This window comes from Taurulus bubalis (genome assembly GCF_910589615.1).
Source record: "Taurulus bubalis genome assembly, chromosome: 12".
Lineage (NCBI taxonomy): Eukaryota > Metazoa > Chordata > Actinopteri > Perciformes > Cottidae > Taurulus > Taurulus bubalis.
The window spans coordinates 14660203-14684734 of NC_136600.1; the positions used below are offsets into that span (position 1 = coordinate 14660203).

General features: G+C 39.5%; 1 protein-coding gene across 1 annotated transcript in view; it reads right to left on the reverse strand.

The window, feature by feature from the left end:
- LOC306744772 (glutamate receptor ionotropic, kainate 3-like) overlaps window positions 1-24532 on the reverse strand; it is a gene marked incomplete at both ends in the record, with an annotated part of 90965 nt that overhangs the window by 11885 nt on the left and 54548 nt on the right. Inside the window, 7 exons of the mRNA XM_079227456.1 lie at window positions 2003-2226; window positions 8841-9044; window positions 11578-11691; window positions 13871-13978; window positions 17207-17350; window positions 19535-19705; window positions 22462-22515. Of these exons, the coding sequence (XP_079083582.1) occupies window positions 2003-2226; window positions 8841-9044; window positions 11578-11691; window positions 13871-13978; window positions 17207-17350; window positions 19535-19705; window positions 22462-22515 (1019 nt within the window). The remainder of the gene's footprint in view (window positions 1-2002; window positions 2227-8840; window positions 9045-11577; window positions 11692-13870; window positions 13979-17206; window positions 17351-19534; window positions 19706-22461; window positions 22516-24532) is intronic.

Here is a 24532-nt window from a genome sequence, read left to right on the forward strand (position 1 = left end):
GGGAAAGGGCAATGCCCCATTACACTAATTTGATCGCAATCTCTCCACAGACTAGTGCTTTTTTAATATTCCTGGTTCTCTGCTATTTTGTAAAATGGCTGTGTTGGTGAGCACAGCCATAAGCTTTATTCAGACTGAACGACCCTACACAAAACTGTCTGCTGAACAACACTATTAGCTGTCTGCCAAGAGTGTGGCCCACACATACAGTAGAGTTGGTGATCTGGAAGCTTGGTGTCCAAACATAACAATAGCCAAATATTATATTTAATTTGTACCTGCTTCAGCCCTATGCAGCAACAGGTTGTGACATCCAATCATTTGCAATTTCAATGTATTTTCACACCCCAATAACACTGTAATTTTTTGTTCTATTTTAATTATTTCATATGCAGCTATTCTCTATCAGTAGTTAATGTTCATTCGCAAGATGTAAATACCCAAAGACACTTGCATGTAAAATATTTGGCAACAATTAAATCACATGTATTATGGAAATGGATGTTAGCCATTTGAAATGTGACAAAGGCTGTAAGTAGCTATACATAGAGTTAATAGCAACATACTTTGATCCACAAAGTGATTTTTGATGATGTTGTTTTGCTTTCATTGTAAATGCTTGATTTTCTCCAACAATACAAGTGTAATTGCTTTTGTACTCTCTACCTTTTACACAGTCAAACACTTTTGCAATATTTGTGTTATCACTAATGGAAATGGTGGTAAAATTATACTTCCAATCAATGAGAGAAAAAGATATTTTGTTCACATACCTAGATATCTAGACAGAAGCCGAAACCTGGTGCCTGTGTAACTATGAGGGATGATAAGTACATGGAGAAACCTCCATAATGCCACACTTAGCGAGGCTTAAACGGTTTTACACATCAACACGTTACAGAAATCTTCTAATAATTGGTCCGATGTGTTTCTCCAGGTTTCAAGTTATGTTAAATATAGGCTGACTTACAGTTTATTTTACATGCCATTCATTTCCAGCTATGGACTAAAATATGCCTTTGGAAGGGAACCTTGCAATATAATTATTATGGTGTAGCATAGCTTTTGAAAGCCAAAGTTCTATTATCGTTGGTAATGTCTTGACATGAGTCCAGTGTTTAAAATTACCTACTTGTGCTGAAGTAGACCTATTGTTCACCGCTGTCTGTTTTATGCTCACATGATTTAGGGGATGCAGCAGCTTTCCAGCTTTCTAGGCTAGCCTCCAAAAAAACTCATGCAACAATTTAAAGATGATTTTGTACTTATGTGAAGCCACTCCAGAATTTGTTTGGTCTCACAACAACGAATGAGGAGAGAGGACTGCAGCTGTTTGCTCTCAAGCCCCAGAACGCTTTTCAGTTCCCGCTTTTCTAGAACTTCCTCAAGCACCATTTTGCATGAGGAGCAGGAGGAAATACTCACAATGATACTAACAGGATATTCATCATATTCATGAGAATAAAAAAATACTTTTCAGCCAATCAACTTTTCAGCCAATCAACAGAACTCCAACCATAATAATTCTATGATTTATTACTGCCAGGAATTACATTTTTGTATGTAAATACTAATGAATGGTACTATAAATAGCTTCCATTTCCCATTAGGTGTATATATTTTATTTTTGTACTGCTGAATATGATCATGAGGTTATAATTTTGTTTTTGCATCAGCAAGTATATTTTTTGTATAAGCAATCATTTTAAAGTGCATCGTAAAGCTGCATTGCCAATAAAGAAAGACATCACACAGGAAATGAGAAATTGCACACTGAATGGGACTTTGCAACTCCACTGAAGGTTTTTTATTTACATTCCTCCTCCCACAGCCCATGCAGACATAACTGCCTTGATCACGACCCAGCACAGTATGAGGAACTGGCTGGATTACTGAAATCTCATCCTGCAATAATATCAGAGTAAATTACTGTGTCTATTGAGAGACCTCAAGGTGAAATGTATGAAGGACGGTTAGGACAGTATGCAACTTGTGGACTTACCTGGCAATAACAAAAAGGACACAGCTAACACCCAGGTAGGCCAAGAGGATGTAGATCCAGATGTCAGGAGTCATGGGGTTCAGGAAGGAGAAGAAGCCATTGTTGGTGGCGTTGGGTTTGCGATACACTATGCTGATGCCCATGCTCATGAAGGGCTTGGAGAAGTCGATAACCTTTTCACGCATGTAGGTTATGGTGAGAGGAGCCACTGCCAAGTCTGCTCTCTGCAGCGGGAAAACACATAGAACATAAATACAGAACATCTGATTTCTATTTCAATATTGGCAGTGTTTTTTTTTTTTTGGCCAAGCTTGCAGCATTGCTCTAGAGTTCACAATGTCTGTCTTTTGGTCCACCACTTTGGTCCAGACTGAAATACTGTATTGCACCAATGACATTTGGTTTGGCAGATAGTTGTAATTTTCCTAGAATATTAATTATACATATTTTTGTGAGCCCCTGACCCTCTAGTCCCACCACAAGATTGACCTTTGTTGCGTTGAGTAAAATGTAAAATGTATCAACAAGTATTGAATTAATTAATAGGAAGTTTAGTACAGCCATTCTCCTCCCGTTCAGGATGTTTTTTGTTAACTTCTGTAACTTGTCATGAAGCACTACGATCAGTTTAAAATGGACTCTTTTTTTCAAATACTTTGGTGTATGACCAAATACTTGCAAAAATAATGAAATTCTCCTCAGCCTCAGCTTTTCATTTAGTGCTAATTAGAAAATAGTAACATCCGAACATGCTAAAATGGGATGGTGAAGATGTTAAACACTGTAAATACTGCATGCTAGCATTGTCACTAGAGCATGTTAGCATGCAAACTAAAACAATGTTGAAGCTATGTCCAAGAACTGTCTCACACTGTGAGTCACTGTGTAGACTCTTCATCATGCTATATTGATGCATCATATCATCATTGATACTGTCAATTATGTATTGGGAGAATAAAACCAGACGATATATGGTTTGCCTTTCATTTGAAGTTTAGATACAGACAAAAATATATGGGGATGGCATTCTCTATGAAAAGTGAATGGGAAATTTGAAAGTGAAATATGTCTCTTTGATGATCCCTTTTACATTGCTCCAATGTATCAGCTGCAGTTCCAGCTATGAAGCCATTATCTAGTGTCAATAGAATGACATATGACACCATATAGCATTATGCAATGGACACGGCTGAGCATGACAAATAAGTTGCCGACACTATTATATGCGTATGACTGCAGATTCAGAAGGTTAACATTTAAATTTGCGGGCCCCACAACTCCCCTGCAACCCGGCTGGACAGGAGGTTAATGAAACCAGCTGCTTGGTTCACGCTCGGAGAGCTCTTTCCTCCAATAAACGACACAACTCGCAAGGGGAGGCTTTCTTTTCTTCCTACATGCTGAGCGGCAAAAGAGGAACAGGGCTTGTTCACCGCACAGCATTTTCCTCAAAATACACTGAGGTCTCGTGTTTGTTTTGGGTCTTTATTCAAAACCATCAGACCTGATCCCGCAGGAACTGGATCTGCTGGGTCCGGAAGCACACATAACTTTAATAAGACAACAAGACAGAGAGCTGAATGATAAAGGCAAGTCCTGCATACTTCTTGTGATGTGTTGTACTATATGGCATCTTATTTGTTTTTTAGGACCTTCATACCACCGTAAGGCTGTTCTTAACATAAGTTTAACTCTCCCTGTGGCTGAAACAGCTCATTCCTCAGATTCATGTGATAACTACTCCATAGCAGTAAACAAAGGTTAGAAAGAAAACATTTCCACTTTGCGCCTGGCACTGCGGATTGGGCACTCCTGTGGTCAGCACCACGGTAGCTAAATACACGGTGGCCTCTGAAGAGATGGAAAGATGGGAAAGCCGATGCATCCTGCAGTGCATCTGCTGTCCCTCTTAAACTATTCAAATTTGTAGATTACATACTGGTCCCTCTGGTCTCTGCTGCCAACTGCAGCTTTGAACCAACCTGCCACTCAGCCGGAAGATCAACCAGCATGCGATTCCAAACATCCCTACGGTGTGCTAATATACATGCTGCATGTCCTTGTTCTGCTTACTACACAAACTGGGCACAATCAAGATCACCTGATAGTGCCCTGCTGCGTGCCACATGGCTCAGTGTTATCTGGGTTTGCAGATGGTGGGCTTAGTGGTGTTCTCCCTCCGGACCTGCTCACCTGATGATAAAGTTACAACTAGCACGATCCATGCCTCTCCAATCCATTGACTGCACACTGAACAGTAGCAGAGAATTATTGCAGTGAGGTTTTTCTTATTCTTAGTTTTTCTGAATTGAAAACAGCAGAAAACATTAGTGCATTTGCTACGGTGCCAAACACGGTAATTACATACTGCTTACAACCATGGCTTTTTATCTCTCAGCAAACATTTACACACCGTGCTATACGGTCTGTATATGTATTTTACAGCATGCAATCACAATGCTGATATAATGATTGTATAGCACTTGCATATAGGGATTCTGTGTTGCTCCCTTCCTTCTTCTTCAAACATTTAGAGGAGATACGAGAGCAGATTTTGCTTCAGTAGAATGTGATGCATTTGTAGAAACACACTTTGCTGAACTATGCAATGGTCACCACTGATAACGGAGAGCAATTTTTGCAACAGGGATGCTGAGGAAATATAAAATGGTCTGGTCGCCAGTTGAACATGCATTTACAAGACACTTGGTGATGAATGGATGCATAGTGGGACACTCCTGAGCAGAACAGTGTAGATATGCCTCTTATGTAAGGCAGTTGAATGTCATACTACACAAAGGGCTAAGGATGAAGAACATGCAATGCAATCCAGCAACTGTTGCTATGCATTAGTGGCGCATTCAGAGCGTCATGGCCTGGAACTGTGATTTACTGAAGGGGGCTTTGACAGACGGGACAGACATGTTTGCTGTTGAGGCAGTTGAACTTTTGCCCTTGCAGCTACGGGTCAGCCATTCCTCCCACCATGTCATCCTGTTGTCTCGGATCAAAATCAAAATAGCACTTGTCCATTCACATGCAGTCACAGGTTTTTACCATAAAAAAAATCCTTAGATGAGCACAAAAATACAAAATGTGTGTGTTTTCCCAGAATACATATAGAGCAGCCTTTCGTTCAGACCTAAATCTAGTTGACTAGTCAGTGTCTTTCAAAGATGATGTGGGCTGGCTACAACCTTCTAACGTATCTGTCGAGGGAAACGGGAATTGCCATGACAGAAACAAATGATGTGCTAAGCACGCTATTAACATTTGCATCACAGCATGATTAAAGTGATCATCTATTATGACTAAATCAAGTTTAACAAGGCCTGTTGCATCATTTAGCACCTTCCAAACAATGCCCTTTGGCACCGCATTGTGACTACACTGAATAAAAAATAAAGGCTGTATGTTACACCGTGCTAAATCATTGCACTTGACAACATTGCACTTTTTTTGTAAGCGACAGTTACATGGGGAGAAAATTGCAATATAGTATTATATGCATCCAAAAATATACTCTTACAGAGCTTTGCTTTATTTCTGTCACATCACCTTCTACGTGTGACATAACTTGATAAACTATAGTACAGAGATGGATGAGGGCTTCATCTGGCATGAATACACTTGAGTGGTCAGTCAATCAGTTTTGTTAAATTTTGTAATACAACTATGATTTTTTTTTTAATTACTTGCAACAACAGAGATACAGGAATGACATACAGATAGGGAGGCAGGGTTGGATACAGGTTAACGACATGTAGAGCACTACTAAAATAGAGCCATTAACTATAGATTTGCATGGGGAGGAAGATGTGTGCTGAATAATCGTTGTTGGGAAGCAGCTGTGTGGAGTTAGTTTGGGCATAGAAGTATTTAAAGCATTTGTTGTGGCAGTGGTAATAAAAAGAAAAGTCTTGACAGTAGAAACTGAATAAAATCTAGAAATTAATGTGGGAAGATAGCCATTTTAACTAAATCATTATGGGACAGTAATACTATTTTAAAAATGTCCATTGAACTTTTTATTCCAGTGTTACCTGACCCGTTAAAAGATGTAATCACTGTGAGATGGTGAGTTGCCTTCTGTTTTTCCAGTTTAAAAGAATTATTTTCTTGGCGATAGTTAGATACTACCAGGAGAGATGTTGTGGTTTGTTTATGTGATGTGTCCAGTATGTCCCAGTCTCCTAGTATGCACAGTGATTTATGACGGTCCACTATGTGAGCTGATAGCATTAATGCATGAGCCTTGTGGTTTGCCCAGTTTTATCAGCTCAAACCAACCGCTTTCCCAAGTTTTCTACCTCACACCTTATCTAACACTGGGACCCTTTTGTAAGCCAACGCACTGATCCCCTGTAAACTGTTATACATCTAATCTGTCTGTATAACAATGAGGGGGCATTATGTTTGTAATAGGTTTATAGAAAGTAGTTATGAATACAAATTGAACAGATAAAAACTATGACAAAAGTGACCTTTTACTTTTCCCTTCTCTACCTTTTTGTATATGGTGTAACCAATGAATGCAATTCATGCATAAAATATATTTCATAAATTGTATTTTGTACAAGATAGATATATAAGAAAATAGCATTGTACAGTACATAATTAGCTCAGTGACGGTGATGAGGTAGTTTGAGGTTTACTCCCAAGGAATCTGTAGCCATATTAGCCTCTCATATGATCCCAGGGTCAGATCTCTTGAGCTTGAGTTAAAGTTTATGTTTCAGGTCTGCTGAATCACAGATCAGCTAATCCATACCGACAGGGGTAAGAAAAGCACCAGACCACAAAATAGAACCCACTAAAAATCCACAAAGCAGACTTCATGCGCCCTTGGTCATGCGATAAGGAGCAGTAAAAGCAATAAATAGCGGTGTAGATTCTAATCTTCACTTTTGCTGTTATTCACAGAGGCAATAAACCGACTAAAAAAGCTAAGATATAAGTACAATCTGAGATGTCTTGCTTCAATTCATCCTTAACTGTATTTTCTTTGCTGATATATTATTTATCGTCTGTAAAACACAAGCAAATGAAGCAAATTGTTGACATGAGTATGTTTGTGTCACAGTGTTGGGTTGTTTCCTGTTTTATTGTGTAGTCCATGTCTCTTGTGTCCTCTGTGTCCCTGCACTTTCTGTCCCTGTGATTGTCTGCCTTGTCCCTGAATGTGTATTCCCTTTACTTGTCCAAACACCTCCCTTCTCATGTGCCTTTCCCCTGATTGTTTCCACCTGTGCCTCATTACCGGCACCTTCCCCTTGTATTTAAACCCTTTGTGTCTCTTGCCCCAGTGTCGGATTGTACTGTATGTTAGCCCGTTTGTGTCCTGTTTGTGCCTCAGCCTTTTTGACCCTTTTGATCCTGTCTTTTGTTGCTTAACAAATAAATGTACATCTTCGTCGCCATTTGGGTCCTAACGCCAATCGGCTCCTGACAGTTTGTTTGTCTGTTCACCAGCTTCCGGTCATATTTACAGTAAGCTCAGTCAAGAGGTCTCAGTTGTCATCAAATGCTACATCTTCAAAACACATGTAAACCATATGTCACAAACAATAACAGCAAAACCACATTTCTTTTCTCTCGTGTGCTGTAAGATAATTAACTTTCTGTGACCACTTGCAAAATCTCTCTTTTTAAACCAAGAACAGTGCTGTTTAACGATGGAGACATGCATCTCTATATCTTGCCAGAATTCTCTGCCTTTAGTAATTCATTTGTTCCCCTCAAGGTTATTGTATTTAACATGGATCTAGCAAAAAGCTTGGATGGAGAAATAAAGTGCTGCAGTCGAAGCCCACCTTTCCCAACCCTTTCAGCACCAAGCCATTGACTCCTGCCATACGTTTCCCTGCACTAAATGCCACTTAAGCTATTACAAGTTTTCAGCTGAGTACAGCGCTGACCCGATGGGGCTGAGGACAAAGAGAGAGCACTGACAGGGACACTTATGAAATGCCAGCAGAGAATTGCCACCATTACTTCGGTGTGAGGCTGTATCATGGCCGCTGAGGCTATGAGTTCTACAAAGCCAGCCGAAATGCCCACTATGCTTCAGCGAGATGATTCCCGGTGTGTTTCCTGCATCCTTACAATATATGCAGGATCACATGCTCATCCTGGATCTCTGGCTTATCCCGCTGAAGGAAGGGGTTTGCCTTGCTGAATGACATCAACACACTAGTAACTTTTAGGCAACCTTGACATAATTGTGCCATAAATGTTACTGACAGCTTTGCAGGCTCTTCCTGACTTGTATTCAATCATTACTATATCACTGCCCACACAGAGGACATAACCTTCAATTTAGTTCAATGTCATGCTTTTGTAAGTTTGCGTGATGATGTAAAACATTTTTACAGCGATTGAAGCTGCATAATTTTAGAGATGCAGCGCATCATGAAGGGATAGTTTGACATTTCGGGAAATACGATCAGTAGTGGTCTTGCTGAGAATTAGATCTCTATTAGACATCTCTACCGTGTCCGCACAATATATCTTTTGCTGAGGCCAGCAGTCAATTAGCTTAGCTTAGCATAAAGACTGCAAACATGTGCCTGGCCCCGTCTAAAAGTTACAAAACCACCAGTATCTCCGAAGCTCACTAATTCACGAAAAACTTAATTTGTTTAATCACAACAAAAAACAAAATTGCATTTTTTTTATATCCTGGACTATTCCTTGGCTGAGAGACACACTTTCTTGGAGTTGCCTGGCACCTACTAAGCTTGCAACTTGGCAATAAAGCAAATGGGCATATTTCACAACATGTCAAACTGTTCCTGTAAGGAAAAATGTGAAGCAGACAACAGGAAGTACAACTTACATGCTCTATAAGTTCCCTGATCATGCCGTTCCACTGGCCCTTCTCGTCCTGGGAGCCGTATCTCCCATCAGGCACCAGACGGATCTCATACGTGAAGCCCAGGACGCTGGCCAGCAGTGCGAGCAAGTCGATGCAGAATCCTTCAAAACGGTCGTTCCCAACCAACGCCTTGTCAGACTTCTTAAGCATGACGTATGGCTCCTCCTGCACAGACCCAAAAGATCAAATGAAAAGCAATGTTGAGGTCAGCTTTTTCAATTTGTTTCAGCACATGCACTTAATTGAAGCAAAGTGATCTGAGCTGATGAGTCGCTGTTGCATTTAACAGGCAGTGACAGCAGATTCCAGTTCAGCGTGCGGGTATAGAGGGTGTTAAAATATGAAAGACGGCTGAGGTTTTTCCTACACCGATGTATTAAAGAAAGGAGAATTGAGCTAATTAAAGTCTGCAATGTAAAGTGTCTTGCTATAGTGATGCTAATGCACATCAAATGAATGTTTATACTATAAATGTGCCTGTGGTGTTGAGCTAACTAAACCTCATCTCTTCCGGTGACCTATATAGCTGGTGTACAGGTCAGTTTGTTTTATGGTCAGGTAGCGGACACTCTTTACCGGCCTGTAATATCCTGCCTGGCTGCTCATAATTTGGGCTATATAAAAGCTTGATTAGGAACAGAATGCCACAGTGAAATGGAACATGCCCCCGACGTTGCCTTCATCAATTGACACCAATCTCCAGGGGAGAGCAACAGAAATGGCGCCTGCAGTGACCATGACTGACACAGAAAAGCTCATAAATGATTTCCTTTATTTAGTGCCTGTTATCATTTCCCTACCTAATACATTTCCATGTCCCACTGTGCATTGCAAAACATGTTGGTCCATGTATGCAAGGACTGTAATACAATGTACAGCCTCCAACAGCCAGGTGCATATTTTACAAACTGAGATCCGTAGCAGTGTAATTAATTCTCTAGTGAAGGTGACCATTGCTTTGTGGTTACTACTTTTTTCAACTGCAGCCTTTGCGGTACTAAGTAAAAATATACAGTTAAAGAGGAGAAAATAGGCAGTCACAGCATTTGTTTTCGCTCATGGATTGTTTGTTTTTCATGAGTTAAAGTGGAGCTGATGAGGGTGGAGGTTGGGCCAATGAACATACAACAACAGTTATAAGTGCTGGTAGCATGTGGGCACAGATGCACTGTTGAGCTCAGTTGCATGCAAAGGACAGTATACAACTAACATTATTGCAAGACATGATTTATTCTGTAAATTCTAACAACATAAAATGCAGAGAAAAGAAATGCTTAAACGATAAACATCTGTAATTGTTTGCTTTCAAAATATGAAGCCACTTTGACATCACAATTAGGATGGCCTCTTAAATGAATAATACGTTATCAATACTTGATGACAATGCATTTAGAGAGCAAGTGCTTCGCCACAAACTTTGCTCAAGTTGTCCAATTAACATGATCAAAAAGTTTGCATGTTAAGGGAAAAAGTCATTACCATCTGTTTCTAGCCTTCCAATTTTTGCTATTCCCCAAGGTTTGGACTGAAATCAAAGTGTTTATACTAGTTCTACCCTCACAGTCGCAGCATGGGCGTGCATCACAGAACTAGGAGGGAGGTGGGCTTGCAAGCAGACATTACAGGCAATGGAGTGCAAACAATTAATGTAAGAGGGAAAACACATTAAGTGCCTTAATCTCTTCGAGAAAGTTATCACTATAAAGCTGTCAGACGTCTTGTTCATGCATCACTGGAATCAGTTTGATGCAATGTCATTACATTGGGGGGAGATTGATATTAAAGTTGAAAATCTCTTCAGCAATTTGAAAGTAGGCAATTTTATCATCTTAAACTAATGAATCCCAACGACATGCTAATGACAAAAATACTCAAATGCACTTTATGACCAGAAAATGATCAAAGATGTTAGGTAACTTGAAATCTAACTGAAACACATATACATTCACAGCACTTAAATGGCAACATATAATCAGCCAATGCTGGCATTTCCTACTGCAGTAGTTTAACATTATGCCACTTAAATCCTTGTTAAATTTCTCCTCTTTGAGACGGAATTAACATGGATGGCACCTGATGGGCATTAATTATGTCCTGCCTTGACCTCACTTGTCATAATTACAGCCTTGTGGTCCAATATAGGCATAATGATGGTGTTTATCGTAGCAGCTTGTATATCTATCCTGAAAAGGTGCAGGAGGGGGAGCATCTGTGTCAGCACCTCCCTGGTAGCTCCATAAAGACCCGAACATCCAGTGACAGCGTTAAGTACATACACCCAGGGATCAAATAAATGCGATGGGGAGCTGGGGGAGGGTTCACTTAGTTCTTTCTATCTGCACATGTAATTATTGCGTTCTCAAGAATAGTTTATTCTGTGTAACTGTCTATTACTTTGTTGTTTTTTTGTGCTTCCAGGCCTCATTTAACGTGCTCATGAAGTGACTTTAAAATCTAGTCTGAATCACTGATAATTGAAGTTCCTGTTACTAAACCTGTAAAGCTTCTCATTCTTGCACAGCATACTCATGCACTACTCACAAATGCTGCAATAACTATAGAATAAAACGTGGTGAATGCTGGAAAGAGCTAAACATAAGACATTGCTGTAAAGCTTGAGTTTCAGTGTTTTACCTGAAGGAATACTGAGACATGAAGTGTAAGATATCTTTTACACGAGGCTACACAGGTGACCTACCAGGATGGTGGTGATGACGAGGGAACGGTTAGCTAGGGAATCAGTGATGTTCATCCCTTTTCGCTTCGGCACTTCTGTGATGTTGAGACCTCCCGACACACTCCACTTCCCCACCTGCGGAAGATGAAAAGCGTGTAGCTAAGTGTTCTGTTTCTGTTGGTGTGCTGTGACCCCAGCAGACACCAACCAGTCTCCCACATTAGTGCCAGGTTGAACGCTTCTCCAGCAGCATTAGACGATTGGCTGAGTCACCTTTATATCAGCAAGCCAGGTTGTTTTTGAAAGCAGGGGGTATTAAGGTGTATGTCTTGAAAGAAATCAAGCATGGTGAGCAATCATTTGATGGATTGTATGTTAAACAATGAATATTTTTTTAACAGAATAAAATACTGTAGATTGCAATTAGATCAAAAATAGAGAACATTTTCAAAACCTGTAAACTGAATCACCTTCACTCATCTTCAAACTACGCCTGGACACTTTTTCATGCAAATGTAGCATATTTTACTTTAATCGATTTAAGCATACCAATATTGATTCATCATACTGTAATGGTTTCTGACCGGGTGTAAACGTGCATGAAACATAAATACAAGGCTAAACAATGGGGTTGAAACAAGCAGAACATAATTAAAAATAAAAGCAAATATTGAAAAAAGGTTACAGTTGATTTGAATGAAGGTAAAGCATGGGGCTGCAGGTTGGATTACACTGTAAAAGTAATTTTGCTCTGCAGATGCAGTGAGATAAGCCCAGAGATTTGAAAAAATAAAAGGGATTTATACATGCGAGGAGCCCTCAGGCTAAAAGCTCTGCATATTGTAGGGACACACTCTGGAACATATCAGTAGCACAAATAGTCCTGTGGCTGTCGGTAACAATCTCTGTGTGCAAGTCGAGCCCTCCACCAAACCCTCTTCCTATCCCTCCTGCTTTCTTCATTACTACAGACACCACTTTTAATATTCACTGGGGTTTGTGCTTGAGGTAGATCCATTTAAAGACATACCCCCCCCCTCCCCACACACACACACACAGACAAAAAAGGTTGAAAAATGTCTGTTAATGTCCTCCCTGCCTAATCCAGAGAGAGGCATGTGCTCTAATTTGAAAAGCACATTAGTTACAGCTTGTCACACAACCAAAGAGGACTCCAGGAGAGAGATTTAAAAATATCTCTGAAATGCTTTCGGCTTTGCAAAATTCTCTTCTAATTGTGCCCAATTACAATTAGCTCCATTCATTAAACAAGATTAGCCAAATATTTGATTCAAAAGTTATTTACTCATGCAACCACAGAGAGAGCATTACATTTATTTCACCCTCCTGAGTATGCTGGTGTTAAGTGGAAGTGGCACTCTGAGAACCTGTTCATAATTCCAGCATAAGCTCAAACTTGGGCTAATATTCAATTACAATGGATTAGTTGAGGAAAGTCCACATCTTAACCGGCTCAAACTGTTAAAGCCGATTCCACGGATATACAAGAGAGAAAAAATCCTCAGCACATTGCTGGATCAACGCTAACATGCCCAAGCGTGGGATTTGTCACAGACACAATGAGAAGATGTTAATATGGCATCAAATACTTTTGCTAGATGTCTGTGCTTCAACTTAATTGACCACATGCAGGACAAGATGCCAGTGAAATAGACAAGAATCATTTCAAAGCAGCACTTTTCTTTTGCTTTACTCTTGAACAGAAGGGTTACAAGCTGAAAAGCTGCTGCTATTTTATAGCGTGGAGCCTTTGGGGAGTACTTGAGGAAGTCATAATGGGACTTATCCCTATTTGATGTATTCATAATGTATGAAAGCCCTTTAGTAGAGAAAAGCTGTGATAGTCCAGGGGGTACTTTGCCTTCTAGTATAATAAAATAAGTTATATATTACCAACCTTTTAGTTATTTTTTTGTAAAACATGTTTATACAGCTCATTACCGCCAAACAGCATTTTGGGCATCACCTCAAATTATCATTTAGAGAGGCTGCAATTAACACCCTAATGTGTACCCTAATCCAATTTGCTTTATGATCCACTAACTTATGTTTATGTTGAAACACCCAATTTGCTACCTTGTTAGGAGGTAAATGATACCGTCAAAGTTGCATTATTTGTTCCACATCAAGAGGAAAATCTGAAACGGATTTGTGAAAGTAATAATCCATTCAATTCTTGTTTTATGGTATATTCATCACAGAAGTTCCACTTTCTTTCACACTGCATGTGGTGACACATTGCTGTTGTGTTTTTATTCCATCTAAGTAAAAAACTCAAGAGACAAAAATGTACCTTTTCAAGTCCGTCCTCCTTTAAGCTGATGATGTCCAGATCGAAGTCTGTACGAAGACCACTCGACTTGTTGAATGACAGTCTCCCCGTCAAGCCATCCCAGTGGGACTGAAAGATAATATATTTCCATATTTATACTCATTCAAACACATTGATGTAGTACGTTTAACATTACAAACCTTGTTTTGAAAATGTACAATACTGCACATAAGATAAACCTTTACAATCTGATGCAATCAATAATATAATGCCTAGTTGTTCCCCAATCAGATTTTATAAGAGATGCTGATTCGTCCAAGCGTTGAGGCTGTAGTTTACATTACATTATATCATGTGCCCACCATTGTGACACCCCCACTGTCTACAACAAAGTAGTCGGTACACATTACAATATAACAAAACATAATTAACAAATATGCTGGGAAAAATCTACAACGGCTCTCAACAAAGCACACGACAACACCCACTAACTTCTAGCTCACCAGATCAAAAGTACAAACACAAACCGTACAGGTTGCATTTCCTTTTTTTAATTACATTTTACATCTCAACGCCTCTAACGCATTTTCCCTCCAGACTACGGAGTTAATTAACAACCACCTCCTTTTGCTTGATTCCCCATGGGGGAGTTGTGGGTGGGGATGTGGGGTAGACACATAACTGCCCCTCCCATACTACAATTCCCTTATATGCACCAGTTCTTCTTAAACTGTTACCAATGGAGATAGCGATCATGAATCACCCATGCTGCTAAGGCTTCTTACCTGTATCTGATTAGTACAATTGTGGGATGGGAGTTCTTATGATCTTTCTGCATAAACAGATTTTTGTGTTGTCTATGATGCAGGCACTAGATCTCAAATGACTATTGGTACAATAGTGTAATCAATCCTTGCGTGTCGAGTTGCTGCACTTTTATGATTTTTTTTTTAATCCAAACTGTCACAACCCTACAGGCTATAGCTCTCCCTTGTCTTTGTTGTAGCTTGCCAGAATGTGTTGTGAGAAGATCGAAGCTTCAAGGAGAAATGTGTGGCACTCTCCTTTTTTAAACCCCCTCATACCTCATTCCATCTGGCCTATCGCCACCGAGGTGGGTGGCATGTTCAAACAGCTCTAATTCAGAGAGTGACATAAATGCCTCAGCCACATCTGAAGGGCCAAGTCGACCTTCAGAACATGTCAGACGCCTGTCTGAAAGAGAGTGTAAATCAGCCCTGAGTATGTGTTTTTATAATCAAACACTAAAGTGTGTTTGTATAGGGACAATGCAATACTATTTCACTGGCTTTAGTCGTGATCACTACAGGTCACCATAGCTGCTCATAGTACATATCGCTTGCTGGGATAGCTAACAACGATCACTGTTTCAACTGACCGTATGTACCACACAAGACATTGTTTGTTGTGCATTGTAATGGCAAGGGCTTTTGTGATACTGTGTTTGCACATTTGGCAGACAAGCAGGCATTGTTGTTACAACTCATACACAATAGTTTTCGACGATGTTGTGCCAGTTGGCGATGTGGAGCTGAGAAACATAATAATATGGGGCTTTCCAGAGCACAATTTACACAATATATTCTTGCTCTCACCACTTCCTTCGGTTTTCCTCATTTACTAAGTCTTCACAACCTAAAGGAAGCAGCAGGGAAGGCTGGTTTGAGAGCCCGAGCTGTATTTATACAGCCAGGGTTACTATAGATTCACACAGGTTTATCCATCTAAGAGGCCTCTATAGACTTAAGGGGCAATGCACGATAAGACCAGAAGACACGAGACACACAACTAATAGAACTATAGATAGCTGTAGGCAATAGCCAACACTAGTCTTTTTAGTGCGATCCACTGACCTCAAGGAAGTCCTGAATACACATGGACTGTTACCCTTGCGTTTAAACAGAAAGGATGAGGGTTTAAAATATCTATCCAACCCCTGCTATCTTTGCCGCTCAAGATGAAATGGTTGGTCCCCGTCTTTGAATACCAGTAGAAAGAACAAGCTTCCTGCCGCTATGGAAGATCAGACTTTGCTCTCTGAAGGACGTTGCGTGGCCTGCTGATGAAGGAAAGCCTTGGAGAAGCCACCAGCGGTGGCCATTTCAAACCATCCACTCATCCATACTTTCTTTTCAAAGGAGATGCTTCAAGCGACAAATATAGTATTTTCCCATGAGGGGCCATACACACATGTCTCTGTGCGCCTGGGTTGAAGGAACAGCTCAGTGGACCTACCACTGCTCCCTCCCCTTTCTGAATTGAGGAAAACTGTATACCAGGCAATGGCACAGTATGACAAATGAATTATGTTTTGTGTGTCATCTGAAGGTGGCCAGCCACATGCCACAATATCAGCTTACTCTTACTTTGGTCCTGGTTCCTCAGTGTTGTTGCATTTTTACTTTTTAAAGCGATTAAGTGATTAGGTGAGTAGGGCTCAGAAGATCTATGGCCACAGTCTCACTGTCATCACAGCAAAGCTCAAGAAGGATCATCGCTGGAAAATAAGCCAAAAAGCATGCTTGGGACTAGTCGCAAATTCCGGCAGGATGCTTAGCGCTGAGGCACGTAAACCAGCAGCATAGACCTCGCCTGTGCAGGACACAATCTTTGGATGAAGCCGTGGGTACTGAACATAAGTTGTCAGCCATTTTGCTAATGATAAGTGGATAAGGAACGAGGTTTAGCTCTGCCTTTTCATATGGACAGCCCCCCATAGCCATCATTCTGATTGCTCTGTGGGTATATGCAAATCTATTGGGCAGTTACCACAGATGAGGGATCCTGGTTAGAGGGTGAAGCCTGTGTGAAATACGTAAATCCAGGAGGTTAATTCTTTAATTTTGAGATAATAGTGGCTATTATAAGAGAGAAAAACAAATGGATTTCCTACCGTTTATAAACCACACCCAGGACAAATAAAAATACAAATGATTTTGTTGTTTGAACACATCAAGATACAAATAGTAGCATCTCTGCACACCCTTAATCTGCCATTTTGCACAGGCTTGTTTGTGTATTCTGAGGCACTGTCAGACTCTCATGTTAGATTAAATAAGAGCCGACTACACTAGTTATGCTTTCAAAAGGTTACAGTACGTGCTTTTCTGGAAAATAGGTTTTGAATACAGGGGATTTATAAGGCTGACAACAACACTGCTTTGATGTGTCTATCAAGGCTTGGTTTGCTTTGTGTGTGGATATGATTGATTTGCTGGGTAAATAACCAAAGTCCCAAATGACTACACAGTCCACTGCTATCGTCATGTTTACCACTCAATCAGTATGCTCTCATATCAATAATCAAATAACAACAGGCCAAATATGTCCCATCACCTCTTTGATGAAACTCATGAAGCGCCCTCCAAATCTCCAGGGTTTGTGGCGGTGGCACTGCAGCGAGTTTACTGTCATCTGCGGAGCGTGCTGATACGAGACGGATACAATGTGGACTGCATCATAGGTCAGAGCCGCATCTGTCTGGAATAAGGGGTGAACATTAATTCAGCTGATGCCTGTCGAAAGACATATATAATGGTTTGGTCACCATCAAACAAGTCTTCACATTAATATGGAAAAATCCAAAGGAATTCTGACAGATTTCTACTCATGTCTCTTTTTACTGCAGACATTTCACGTTCAGGTCAATTATATACTTTATAATTGCCCTTCATTGTATTACATGACGGAGTCAGACTTTCTTTAAAACATGACATAAGATAAAATAAGATAATCTTTTATTCGTCCTGCAGTGGGGAAATTACAAGATTACAGCAGTGCACACACGAGACACATAGTAAATACAAATCAAGTAATATAAATAAACAGTAAAAACAGTAAGAAAAACAGTAAGAAGAAAAATAATCCACAATAGCAATATTAAATATACAGATGGAATAAAAAGTATAAAAAAGTATATGAAATGTATTTATAATGCATCATTAAATTATTTCTTTTTTATATATATATATATATATATATATATAGTGTTTCTCACCCGATACTTTAGTATAGTGTAGTGTTGTTTTTGTCTTGTTTACATAACTGACATATGCCCTCCACACCTTTAGACAACATCAGTTATTTAGACGTAGTTTCTGTATGCTGTTAGCCAGTGTACAGCAACATATTTTAATCGATTTAAAAGCAGGTTAACAATCAGGACATAGTTTTGGATAACAGACCTTTAGAATCTTAATTCCAGAAAAATAAAGGGAAAAATAAATGGAAATGAAATGATTAATATGTAGTACAAAAATAATGTGAATGGCAAATTAGTGGACATTTTACATAATACATACGATCTTATTGCTTACCTTAAATTGGTACTGTAATACGGTATATATTTCTGAAATGTTTGACTTAAATTAGTCACTATGTCACAAATGGCCCCCTGTTTATCAACACCTGCACTATAATGAATAAATTAATTTCAGACTATACCTCTACGTACTGTCAACACAATCTGTAACAGTATAACTTCTCCACCAGAGCAGCCTGAACAGCCTGTAGGTAATGGTATGAGTTCAACAAAGGCTGGATGCCTTGCATAAAGATATTTCTGTTTGGATGACATAATTACATTTCTGCAGATTTGCTGGTAGCATATTCATGTCCTGGCTAAAGTGAGTTTGATATCTAGACTCTGTGTCCATTGGAGGAAGCCAAAGTCCCTATCATTCTCCTAGAAACATACTGAGACAATGGGGCATTATCCATTATAAACTATCCATTTAAAAAAGATTGGCTGTAAAACGATGCACCTGTTTTGAAACAATGTGAAGGGAGAATGGCGTGTCCGAAGGATAATTGGTGCGTAAGGGCTTAATGAATGTTCCCCACAGCATTATATCACCCCCATCTGTAGCGCTGAAAGCGTAAAAGATAACCCAGTGAATTTGTGCTATTTTTGCCAATATCTGACCCTGCCATCAAAACAAGACAGAGCAGAACCAGGAATTCTTCTGACGAGTTGACGGTTGCCTTCCTCTTCAGTAATTTAGATGGCAGAGTACATCAGTGAACCTTTCTTCACTTTTTAGGTTTGTTTTAATAGTTTCACTTATTCTATCTTTTGGATGATTTATTTGTACATTTCTTATTATTGTTTCGTATAACCGTGTGCTTGTATTGTGTTGATTGTTTTCCCCTTGTTATGCTGTTAACGGGTGTAATGTGAAACAGCTTGTCCTTTTGTGAGAACTTGTATATCCATACATGGTTCACTAAGTTATGCGCATACCTTGTGGTACCTTTGCTATATCAAAGCTTGACTGGTTTTAGTCTTCTAACCTCTCTAATAACAAGAAATATGAGTAATTAGAAGGCATTGGGGATGCACACATTACAATAGTTGTTTATTAGGGGCTGGAACCAATCAGTATGGTACTAATAGTAATATCCCTTTTAAAATTATTTAAAATATGCATCTTCCCCATTCAACATTTAGTTGAGCTATAGCTGAACTTCTCAAATCTGTTCTTCATACATGAGCTACAGCCCTAAAGAGTCAAACTGTTTGTATACATCAGAAAGTGTACCTAATACTATAGGCAAAAGCCATGATAGAGAGTTAAGATTGACAGATAGATAGATGCGGTGGTCCCTTTATATTGACATTTTTGTGACTGACTTTAGATGGAACACAAAAGTAATAAAACATACCGTCATGACGCCGTCCAGTAGGCCTGAGTCAGCTTTATGTGGAATCTGCCTTTCCATCGACCATTTCTCCACGATGGATGCGACCTGAGGATTATCCACGTTGAGGATGCGGAAGCCGGTCATGTTGACGCCACAGAAGCGATACGGCTCCAGGTCAATGGCCATCAGGTCCTTTTGAGAGACAACAGTAACAAAGGGTGGATTCTCGTTTAGTCTGCCGGCATTGAGCGTTTTAAGTATTCATCCTAGATGCTTGATGCTTTCTCCTCACATGAAAAGAGAATGACGCAGCTGCTGATTAAAGAGATGCTATATTAAGACCAAATGGAGTGAAAGGGAGGAGAAACACAGTAGTTTTCAATGTCAAATCAGGAGATTTAAGCATGGTGTCTGGAAGCAGTGCCTGGGTAATAAATGAAATATAAAAGGGCTCTGGTGGCAGAGTTGCTTTTCTGCTGGCAAACCCTTTTAGAATTGACAAATTGTTATTGTTTTTGTGTCTACATGATAATGAATTACACTGCACAAACTACAAGCTTGTGAGATATTTTGTCTTTCTTAATCATGTTCATGTGAGGGAATCTTTATAGGTGCACGTTTCTTATTTAGGAGTAATTATTGTTTGTAGCTCAGACATAAGAATAAAAAAGAAACACAAATTCTGTTGGATCATATTAATAATTCAACACTTGCATTCCCTCGGTAACTTCCCTCAGCAATTCAATTTGAGCCGCTGTAATTTCTGGGGCAGCCATTGTAGCTGAAGTGTGAAGTCACATGTTGACACATGTCGTGCCGGAATAGGCCAGGGGGCTTGGAAAAGACATTTGGATGAACATAGATATTTCATTAGCACCCTGTGGGGTTAGAGCTGGGGGAACGAGAGCGTGTAAGACACTTACTAAGGAATGGTCGCCGCTAGTCTCTGAAATATTTATCCTCTTTTATTTCTTTCCCACTAGATCGTGGTACAGTACACTCTTTTGTGAACAGAGATCAAAGTAAATCACTGTTGTTCTGTATGACGTTAATTTTTTTTGCGAAAAGTTTCCTTTCGCTTTGAAGCTAAGAATACAAACTAACTGGGACAGGGTTGTTTGTAAAAAATATAATTTGTCTTTTGTGACATCTTCCTTTCTATTAGGGCATTTTAGAATGTCAGAAAAGTGACTTGTTCCAATTATTAGTTCACTTTTCTCTTTTTTTGCATTGCTGCCTTCTACACACATTTATAACATAAAATCAGCATAATCCCAGCAGCATTACACTGAAATCTTTACCCGGATAACATGCTCTAGGTGTCTGTGTGCATGCAGGAGTGTTATGGAGGTGGCAAGCAGAACAAAGTTCTCAGCTTCAGGTTCTCAAAGATAGCTCTGACAGACTCATTTTAGAGGACAAGAAAGTTATTACCCCCATACACCGCTGTTGCCTTGTCACACTCTAATACGTCGGCATTTCCCTCACCTCGGAAGATAAAACACAGACAGCAGTGAATTCCATCGAGAGGAAATTGTATTGCCATGTATACCACACAAGTATTCATCATTTTGGATCAAATCAAGCCGCCAGGTATAATCTCCTTAATGGTGTGTCTATCAATATGACAGTTTATTGCAGCATCAGGTTGATACCACACTCTGATTCTATAAAGATATCCTGCCTTCATGTGAAAAATGTTGCTGTTGTAGAAAATCCTATCAAATGAAAGTTTGGAAATTAATCCTCTTGTAAATATGTTCCACTTCCATCTGTTAGGAAACTGTTCCACTCAAACTCATGAACCAATATAATGACAATACAAAGGAGTTTTTGAATCCCTTCATTTAAGCGATAGACTCAACGTATGGCAGAACATTGTCGAGTGTGGAAGATGACACACATGATGCTCGGACCTTTGGTGTCATGTCACATTATCACAACAGACCGGATGAGTCCGGAGAGACAGGGAGGGTGTGTGTGTGCACAGAAACATTGATGATAACAGAGAGTGAAAGGAACAGCACAGATCATGCTGGTATTCATTCCCATTCAGTCTGTTTGTCTCTAGATAGTCAGTGTCCCAGTGACGAGCAGCAGTGGCTCCCTGTTGGGTCTGCTTGTATTAGTCAGAAGGGAGATTTTTTTTTTCATTTTTTTTTCACCTAAAATGCTCCAGATAGGAATTAAATAGTGATATATCTGTTACTGAAAAAATAAATAATGTTCAAGCCTAAATTTGTAATTTTAAAGGCTGTCGATATATATATATATATATATATATTTATTTATTTATTTATTTTAGACCTTTTTTAGATTTTAGATCTTCATGAATCTCCAGTTTTTGTTGATTCAACCTTCATTCGTTTATTATTTTGGAGGCTTGTGGTGCTGGTGAATTGTATTACATTATATATTAGTAAGTGTGTTAGTTACTTAGCTTGCCCTTCATTGATATTCATGGGGTGGACAAAAGAAATAAAAGCGCCTGTCAGTATGACACAATTCGACAGCACCAAAGACTGCAGCCTCCAAGATGACCACGAAGGTAAATCAACAGAAGGTGAACAATACACATTCAGTCATGAAGGTAGAATTTGCTACAATTTTGTCCACATTTTCTAATTTTACTTATATACATATAATATATGAGGTATTTAGTTGTAGAATGTAAGAGCTCACAAAGGATGAATGCATTTGTTTGTAACTTCGAAGCCACATTCAGTTTTGAGTCTCAAGCTGTTGACTTTGTTTGACTTCACTATAAAGGGCAATGTTTACTACAGCACACTGAAGATTCAATTATGCCCACAGCTTGTCAAACTAAATTGATATTATGGACTGGATCCAAACCCCATTGGCAATTAGCCACTATTCATCAAAAACTCAAGCAGTAGGGAGATGAGAACAAACAAGACTCTATTTCATTAACAAGCATTGTACATTACCAGAGTGGTGAAGATATAGTGGTAATACTCTGTCATCATCCCCATGGTCTGGGCCTAAAAGGATGCAGAGAATGGGAAAGAAAGTTGTGAATGAGTAGAGATAGGAGAGAGAAAATTCATTTTGTCACTTCAGGTTATTTTAGAAGCAACGGCACAGTCAGTACAAACAATACCAAAGAGATGCACAAAATACTTCATCAGTGAAGAGACAAATGGCCAGGTTTTAATGAGCATATTGACTAACACGCTGATCATTTTGTGCACAACTTTGTGTTGGATTGTGTTGGATTCCTGCACCATATGTGGTCCACGAAATTACAGCGAATAGCGGCAGTACTTGATGCTTTTCTATGCATTTAAATGGTTTGCGAGGGCTCGGCCACGTGACGTTATTCCAGCAGAGAAGAGAGCCTTCAATCAAAAGAGCTCGGTAATCTCTGCCTCATATCCAAACGCTCCATCACTGCCACTTGTTTCACTCAATCTACATTCAAAGGCCCCACATTCCCATGGCGGCTGTTCTGCCTATTTAATTGTACCATCTGTCATGGGAAAAAAAAAGCCAAGGTTATATAAATAAGATGCTATGCTTGTGTTGAGGCAAATTCACTTCTCCATCTATCGACATCAAGCCGAATACATGACATTGAAACTTTGTGTCACGTTGTGTATTGTGAGCAGGATCATTTGTTTTATTCAGTATGTATTCCCATATTTAATAATAGTATACTATAACATGCAGTCAACATTTCTATTCATCAAGGTTTTATTTTAGTAAACCTCCATATGTCCGTGCTCCCACCGATATAGTAGCAGGTTCACGGCACAAAATCAAAGAAATTAAAACATAAGACAATAAAGGGCACACCAAGGACACCGGGGACAGTCTTCCTGATTCTTTTCAATCTGAGAGGAAATGTAACTGAACAGAGGCAGGTTGAATGCAGATGAGTCTGTCAGGGTGAAGACATTGTTAAGAGCATGACACACAAAATACTCCAAGGGCATAATGCAGCATTGATATTCAAACCCTTTTAGAATAGTCACGTCAGATCCTCCTTTTTACGCGTGCAGCTGCTGTACCAGTCAAGTCCGATTACACGTCAATTTAGTTCAGTCCTTTGATTGCTACTTATTTAGTAAAGTCGTAAATGGAGCTGCCTCCACATCTTATTTTACTGTAGTTCAGTAGCTGGCACATTTTGTCAAAACGAAGATGATATCCACACTTTCCCTGAGTGAGAAAGTTGTTTTTCATGACCGTCACACCAAATTGTATTGAGAGATCATACTTTGTGTGCTGCAATATTGATCGTGGCTGCATTTACCAGATAGTATTATCTATTTTAATTTGTATCTATGTTATCTTTTTTCGATTAAGAAAATAATCTTCACTAATGAAAATACACCTCAGTTGCAACCCGAATCTATATCAAATGACTGTGATGGACAGGCAATATTGCCACGTTGACGCATTTTTACAAATGAAATATCAAAGCTTTTCCTTAAGGTATCACAATGTCTGTCACAACAAAACAACCCTTCAATTGCAACCATATACTGGTCATTATTGTGCAACATAAGCTGTCACACATTCACATTGTGGGCTGTATTGTAACTGACCCAATGTGCACAAAAGGCCGTCAAACTCATTACCAATCGCCTGTTTTGCCTTATTTTAAAAGCTGCACAGCAGCTTGACAATGCGGTCATGGAATGTAACTGTCAGGAGCATCTTTGCCTTAAAACCTTCTCTCACTTCTTCTCTCAAGAGGACACTGATTCTTTGGTGCAAGATGTGCAGACTGGCCACGAGCGAATATATGTCAACTCAAATCTCAATAACTTCGGAGGACTGGGTTATTTAAATAACTTGGAAGAAGATGATGCATTTGGTAAACATGTTAACAGAAGCTGACAGCACACTGAATGGAGGGGGTCTGGGGGAGGGGGGCATCCACCAGCCTGTTTGTGACATCAATAGAGCATTAGACCTCCTACACAATATCTACTCTGTGCAGCATACTATTCTTTGTGACGGAACATTATTTGTCTCAAAGCTTCAGTTAAC